At 29.3% G+C, this 8,155-nt stretch overlaps 1 protein-coding gene across 2 annotated transcripts in view; it reads right to left on the bottom strand.

The window, feature by feature from the left end:
- LOC111620172 (ras-related protein Rab-33B-like) overlaps positions 1–7,782 on the bottom strand; it is a 37,306-nt gene extending 29,524 nt beyond the window's left edge. Inside the window, exons 1-2 of one of the 2 annotated variants that reach the window (XM_023362053.1) lie at positions 7,257–7,782; positions 4,932–5,761 (exon numbers count right to left, since the gene is read on the bottom strand). In XM_023362053.1, coding sequence (XP_023217821.1) covers positions 5,075–5,761; positions 7,257–7,259 — 690 coding nt within the window. In that variant the 5' untranslated portion in view covers positions 7,260–7,782 and the 3' untranslated portion in view covers positions 4,932–5,074. Of the gene's footprint in view, positions 1–4,931; positions 5,762–7,256 lie in introns of those variants that run through there. The other variant, XM_023362054.1, reaches the window with a different exon arrangement.
- Positions 7,783–8,155: the final 373 nt, after the last annotated feature.

The following is an 8,155-nucleotide window of genomic DNA, read 5'->3' as shown; positions in this document are numbered from 1 at the left end:
GAGCCCGCAGTGATGGAAAAAATATTTTAGGTGTCGTTGTTGCGGTTAAAGATAAAAACCTTTACAAACTGGGTACCAAACATGGCATATTAAATCTATTATATTCCAGAAACCAATTTACTGTTTGTAAAGAAAACTTTATTTCTGTTGGAGATATACTGGGTGCAGAAATTTCACTTAGAGAATGTGCAAGAATGTCATCAATTTCTGAAGGCAACAACTATAGTTAATGCTGCTGAAAAATTGGTTGAAAATCTAATAGATGCAAATGCTACTAAAGAAAAAAAAATTATGTAATTCCAAATGTCATGAAAATCTTAATTGCTCAAATAAATAAACTAAAAAACCTTTAATTTTTTATATAATTTATACCAAAAATTGTTAATAATACTTTTCGTTAATATTAGTTTAATTAATATAGTTAATAGTACTTTGATATAATTTACAAAAAATAAATATTTCTAAATGAAATAAGTGGAGTTTTTTAATCAAATTTAAAATTCTGTACTAAACGCTGTACGATACGCACACGCAACTCAGCGTGCCGATTGGCTAGCGTATGTCAGATGATCACTCCTCAACTTATTATTATCACTTTGCCCGACTAGGTGATAGCAGTATTCATAATGACCGTCAATTTGATAAATGAATCAATATTTATCACACTGCCCGCCCTATTTGGTCATTATTCATAATGCCCGATTAATCACTTTGTCCATAACATATATATCTTCAACGATTGGCCGATTTCTTCGAGATGACTCGTTTCATCGAAAAGTTTTACTAGCTAAAGGTCACCAACGGCCGGGTTAAAGAGCAGACTATCGCTCTGGGGAACCTGGGATCGAATCGAAAAACCTCAGGAATTTTTCATGGTCGGTCTGTTCTGGATGTGTCCGGGCTCTGTACTTCACCACTTCACCATCCGATCAATTGTAGGTCGACCAGACCTACAATGGGAGCGATCGGCTCCCATTGTAGGTCTGGTCGACCCATGATGGATATGATTAAAAAGCTCTCTTAGTGGATTTGTTCAATTTGTTTTTTACTCTCCATAAGGCAGAGTAAAAAACAAATTGAAAAAGAATACATGAAATTTGTTAGAATGATACAGCAATTATATATATTTTGTTTACTCTGTGCTAAATTTTGAATGTTTGAACGTTTTGCAGCTTAAAGATTAATTTTAATATAATTTATATTTAGTCTCTTAAAGCATTTTATTGCCGATTTTTGAAAGAGAAAATTAAATTGATAACGCCAATTGTGCAGCGAACTTTTATAATAAGAAACTAAGATCGCTCTGAGAACCCGGGATCGAATCCGAACAAACAAATCCCTAGGAGAGTTTAAGAAAATTAAGAAATTAAGAGTAAGAAAAATCAAAACGTTTTCATTAAATAAAAATATTGATATCGATACAAAACCAGTATGCTGTGTACAGCCTATATATTCTCCCGACGTTTCAAAATGTACGTTTTAACGAGACAGAAATCAAAATGACTCTATTCGGATTATATTCCATGAAAATAATAAAATCAGATTCTACATCTTCAGTTAATCTTCTTAATGAAAATATTGAGTATATAAATGTAAGTAGCATTAATTCTGAAATTGTCCATATTATCGTATAAGTAATAATGCGTCTGAAAATACTGTACAAATACACGGATAATTGACAGGACACAATAGACAATTGACTCGTAATGTATCGGGTAGATTTAACAAATAAGTTGCACGTAAAATTCGAAAGCTTTTCTTTTTCTATCCTTTAAAAAATCAAAATGACAAGTTTTATAATACATCTTAAATGTAATACATTCAAATAACGGAAAATATATTTAAACTAATAAAAACTTTATAATTAAAGAAAAACCAGTTAAAAAAATCTGAATTAAAAAACTTGAATTACCAGTTTATAATGATGCATAATTGAACACATAAAGAAATTTAATCATGAATTAGAAATTAAAATAGTTAAATTAAAAAACATTTACAAAACTCAAGTTTGCTTGTTGAAAGGCAAAAGTCACCTGAATGGAACGAGGATGATATAAACAAAACTATACTAAAGTCTTTGAAGAATGGCTCATTATAAGTAATAGACTTTTTAAGAATCGATTCTATTATATATACAAAGATTTAGTTGAAACTAAAACTCTCAGTTTGCCTCTAACAAAACTTCTTTTACTACATCTTATTTGCATTTAAAATTAATAGTCATTGAAAAATCATAGATTTCAAACGCCAAATTAGAATGTCGCAAATATATATAAATTGAGAAAACAACGAACAGTTAAAAACAGATAAATACTAATTAATAATAGAAAATCCACAGTTTAGAAAATGAAAAACAACTTTAAAAACTTAAATAGAACAGGAACAACTCATTTTAAAAAAACAGAAAGTAAAATTTAAGGAAATGAGAAGAAATATCGAATAACTAATTAATTTCATATAAAAAATAATTGAAAAGATTTTAATATCCTTATTGCTTTTTGATTTTAACACACAAATAATGTGTAAAGGAAATGTTACATTTTATTATCTTTTCATTTTTGATTTCATTCATTAGTGAAATTTATTTAATATTTATTTTATTTTATAATACTCGTGAAATGATGGAAATTTTGAAATAGTCCCCATCTAAATCTCGATGTAGTTACTCACGAAGTTTCATGTATTATTATAAGTTCTACTCAGAAACGTTGCGTGAATTTCTCTTCAGAAAAGAAGTGAAAAAATATGAAATTTAAAATATAGATAATTTGTTTATTTCGTTGTTCGCCTACAATATTACATGGTATTCTCCAGATTTCGAAGAATCAATTTCCGAAATTCATTACAGTAGAAATTCGATAAGTTAGCCTACGTGCGGTCTGAGTGTTGCGGACATTGCTGTACATTTTGTATTATCGCACGCTGATGTACGGTACGATTCCTATACTTTTATAATCAAGGCCGTCGAGAGCATATATTAATAACCTGGGATAGATTAGGCTCTTTTTGACTTTTATCGGATCCTTTTAGCCATTGTTATTTTGAACAATTGAAATAAGTAGAATGTTTCGTTATTAATAAAAAGAAATCTTAAAAATTTTATTTTCTGTTAGTAAAAATAACTGTATGTTTGAGTAAGAAACACTATGAGTCCCCAAGTTCTTAAGGCCCAGAGAAAAGTCTTCAGCTCCCTCGTCTCTACGACCTTGTTTATACAGTAATTGTTTAATGATTTTTTTAAATCTGTAACAGTTATTCCTCTCAATATTTATATTCTAACTTGTAGCCAAAATTAATAAAAACTATTCATCTTTAATTATTAATTTAAATCCTGATCGAATTATAAAACGGAAAATTCTAATAATAAAACTTCTAATTTAAATATATTCCGATGATGGAATTAGAAACATCGAGAAAACATTTAATAAAAATATTCTTTATTATTTACAGGGAGTTTATGAATTTGAAAAATTCTATGGAGTGAAAAGTCCGTAGGACTTCACAGAATTCCTAAGCACATTAACAAAAGACCAATAGAAAGACACGAGAATATTTAAACGGCCCATAGACCACAGCAAAGCCATCAACATTGACCAATTATCAATGAGATATATTAAGCGAAACTGAGTATCCACTAACCAGTTGAGCATTTTGTGTTATCTTCTAAGTAGTGATGAACAAACCGCGGCCCATGAGATCTTAACATGCGGCCCCAGGGCTTTGGCAACTTAATTTTATTTTCCTATTTTCTACCTCATGCCATTATGTAATCCTAATTAAGCTGATATTCGTGACGAAAAACATTCAAACTAAATTTGACCAGAAAAAAAAGAGAATAAACTATAGGCCTAAAGCCTATGAAGTTCAGTTGCGACCCTCATCCAGAAACAAATTGTTCATCACTGAATTAAAGGATTCTTCTTCCTATTCTATAATATGGAGGCTATATTAAAGAATTTTTTACACAGAATTACTCAAGTTTAAAAGCTGTCAATCTTATCATGCCATCTTTTATTAAGGTTTTTTTTTTTACTAATGTTATGCTTTCTAATAAACAATAATAAAGAGTTTTTAAAAATTAATAACATGTAACAAGTTTATTTTTTTGATATTCCATTATCAAATGATTTGCACCAATCATTTTGTTTAACAGATGAAATAACAAACAAAATGACGTGATTGTAATAACAAAGGTGTGGTTTAATAATTTTATCCAAGATTAATAGTTTATATAAGATTATCTTAATAGAAATGTTCGAGAATAAAATGGAAATAATGTAATATTAAGTTTCTAATGTATTTTTCGATATATTGATATTTCTTCTTCTAGTTTTCTTTTTTAATACGTTATGATTGTCAAAGAGCACGGATTACAACTGTAGATAACAGTAGTACACAGTAGTACAGTATATTACGATTATTAAAAATATGGTATTTTATTTATACTGTATATATTAAGCGTAATATTATTAAAGCTTCTAGACAAATCTTTAGAAGAAAAAATACAGAAATTTCTGAAGATCAAACGTAATTTTTAATGAAGTAATATTTAGAAGTTAATTTTTAAAATAAATTTTTAATTTATTTTAAAAAATTTAATTTAATTTAAAAAATTCTACTGAAATCCATACTAAGTTCATAAATATTAAATAATCAAAACTTAAGCAATAAATTATTAATGAAATGTTAGATATTAAAGTTTCAGAATTTTTAAAAATACATTTCATTTCGCCATATCTGTAATAATTGAATTAATTTTCTAAATGTCTATATGTAAAGTGTGCTAAAAATCTTATTGGACATTCTCTAATTTCATTGAAATGATTATTTGTGATTAATTACATTTTTAAATTATGAAATTAGAATAACTCAAATCAATTAAAAAAACCAAATAAGGTTAACTTTTCTATAATTTAATAAAAACACTTGCAACATTTAACAAAAACAATAATAAATAATCAACATAAATATTACAACAACGTAACAACTTCAAAAAGATCTCTCCACCACTATGGCCGATCCGAGTCTTTGTTGCAGATTCTGCAAAAATTTAATGCTGGAAATAGTCTTTGTTCTAAAAAGAATAATCATCACTGCCACTCACTTGATCACTCAATTCACTAACTTTCGAAAATCCTGAAAGAGAAACTGGAGAAGAAGACTTGGCATCTATTAATGGTTGATTTCTATCGTAAATACCGCCATGAATAACCAAAAATTTATCGCGAGGAATATTTTTCGGATCCAGTTCATCTCCTTTATTCAAATAAGAAGTATCTTCTAATTTCTTCCTTCTGTCAAAGTCTTCTAGATTGATTCTAGTTTTAGAAAATTTGAAAATTTTTGGATATTCTTCAGCTCTGGTTCTGCCTTGAAGTTGATTTAATTTAGTAATTATTTGTCCGACCGTTGTCCTGTGTGTTTTCTTTTTCTTCTGTCCCGGACGAGATACTCTTCTGTCGACTAATCTACCGCTAAATTCCTCCGGCGAAAAAGGGTTGGGAGATTGTTCAATGTAACCGGTATCGAGTGACTCGCTCATTTTAGGAGATGCCGGGAATTGGGGAAAATGGCTGAAGAGCGCTTCTATATGCTTGACATCATGAATGCCGTGAGCAGAAGCAGAATGCTGTCGATGATCTGGAACCACTCGAGATTCGTAGCTGCCAGGATTGATTATACTTATATGATGACTCTCTTCAGAGAACATGTCAGCCGATCTCACCCAAGGCATCGCCAACACGAAAATTACAATCGAAAACTAAAAATAAAAGATAAATAAGCATTTATAACAAACGCTTAATTTCAAATGGAAGAGTAAATTTTCACATGAATTATTTAGATAATAGTTTCGTTTTTATGTATTCTTTACAACAATTTACAGACACATTTAGCTCATGCCAATGGCATTTTAAACCTAATCGAAATGATTACAATGAAGCAGTTAACAATTTTAAGTATTCTAGACAATTTTCAGATTACTTACTTGTTACAGAGCAACTTTTTACATAAATACAGACAAATTTGTAAAGCATTTAACCAAAGTTATTTTTTATTATTAATGGATTAAAGTGAAATCATCGTATCTTACAGCAAAATAATAAACATCGATTTGGATATTTTTAAAAGCGATTTTTAAACACGGAGTGTTTCCTCAGTAAAAAATCCATCATTATTATTTCAATAGAAAACAAAACTAGTAAATGTTTCTAATACAGATAATTAATTATCGTTAGTAAGACGATAAATAAGTTATTTCCTGCAATAAATGATATAAAGCTGTAACAAATGCAGCAAAAATACAAAAGGTAGTAAATAACATAACGATTATCTTAAATAAGCTATTAAGTATTTGACATAAATACTGCGCTTTGACAGGACAATTAATCATTCGAAAAATACACAACCTTAAACAACTAACCTAATCTATTGCGTAAAAGTTAATTCAAGAAAAAAAAACCACAATAAAAAAAATTCCGACCTTGACATAACGGAACGCCACACCACAGTAAAATATACACTCGAGCATTCATAACTCATAAGCCTGGGATGTCGGAAACTTCAAATCAAAACATGGTGAGTAGATTATAAATAAGCGGATGAACAATTCGGTTAAGCACCCGATTATCGCAAATATTCTTACATTAATATTTGTAAGCATCGAAGTATCTTTGCTATTATTATTATTATCATTACGATCATCATTATCAACGCCAAGAAAGTTATTTAAAATAGTACAGTTTAGAAAATACAAAAATAATTAAAAAAGCTTGTTGTTATAATAATAATAATAATAATAATAATAATAAAATAGAAGATTCATCGATAGTCTAGGAAATAGAAAAAGAAACGACCTTGACACGGGCAACAATCTTTTGTTGTGACTTTGGAAGAAAATCGTTGATCTCATTTTGAAACGGAGTCGAGGACGTGTGACTGTTATGGATAGAAAAATAGAAAATATTTACGGAATCGAATTACTCTACCGCATTCAACTCTTCCGAACCACTAGAAACAAAACATTCGCATCCATTCTATACACCTGTATTTAATGTAACTTATCTATGATCCATCAAAAAACTATGAAGTGTACACCAAATTCGATTTAAAAAACTTAAAATCTTTTAAATATTAAAACTTCCTTAATGCAATATAATAAAGCACACAGTCATACGCATTCTAATCAATAAAATAATAATGCAAATGTTTTAAAAATATAAGAAAGATTATTAGAAAGAAACAAGCAATGGACTTACCATTTTTGCTAGTTTATCCTCAGATACTCTTTCCTTAATGTTTAAGCTGTTAATAAAATTCTCCGGCGATTATTAATACTTTTATTAGAGTGGTCGGGTCCCGCCCACAGATGCGATGACTGAAAACGAAAGTTGGTCAATGGTAAAGTTGGCAAATACACCGAGTGTCGAAGCATCTGATTGGATATCGTGACGCGTTCAATAAAACAACGGTAGAAACGGTATTGGCGTCGAGAGGTGAAAGTTTTGTAGAGCGTAACCTCGGTGTAAGCTAACCGAGCGTGCACGTCGCATATTGTTCTTTTATAATATATCAAAAATGTCGCATAACACATCATAGCTCCAAAAGTGGATTTAGAAAAAAAGATGATATTACTTTTTATGTTTAAACAATTATTTCCACGTAAGAAGATCCGTATTAAATCTTCCCCCTTCTTTATAATAAGCAACCATGCGTAGAAACGCTTACATTACTTAAAAAACTATCAAAATAATTTTTTGTGAATAAATAGTTACGCCGTCAGATTTAGTTTTATACGATTTTTTTCCTTGGTTTTTTAACGCTTTTGATTTAATAGTCCATATCACGCGTATTCAATAACAGATTTATAGCGTATTCAAGCTATTCACGAGAATTAAAATGGATATTCACGATGCATTAATGCGAATAAAAAATGTGTATTATCGAAGAGAAAAGATTGGGATAGGCTAATTAATAGTGAAAAAAAACAAAAAAACATTTTGACATGGAAGAAGTATCGAGCTTAAATCATGTTAAAAACCGCTTTAATAGTTATCTATAAAATTAAGTTATTGGGTCGAAAAGGGACTTTACTTCAATTACTAAATCAGAACAAAATACAATATAAAATGGGTTAAGGGGAGCTACCTTGTGCTTA

The sequence above is a fragment of the Centruroides sculpturatus genome, unplaced genomic scaffold (assembly GCF_000671375.1).
Source record: "Centruroides sculpturatus isolate CEXI.00-Female unplaced genomic scaffold, Cexi_2.0 scaffold202, whole genome shotgun sequence".
NCBI classification, from domain to species: Eukaryota; Metazoa; Arthropoda; class Arachnida; order Scorpiones; family Buthidae; genus Centruroides; species Centruroides sculpturatus.
This window is presented reverse-complemented; position numbering and strand designations above follow the sequence as displayed.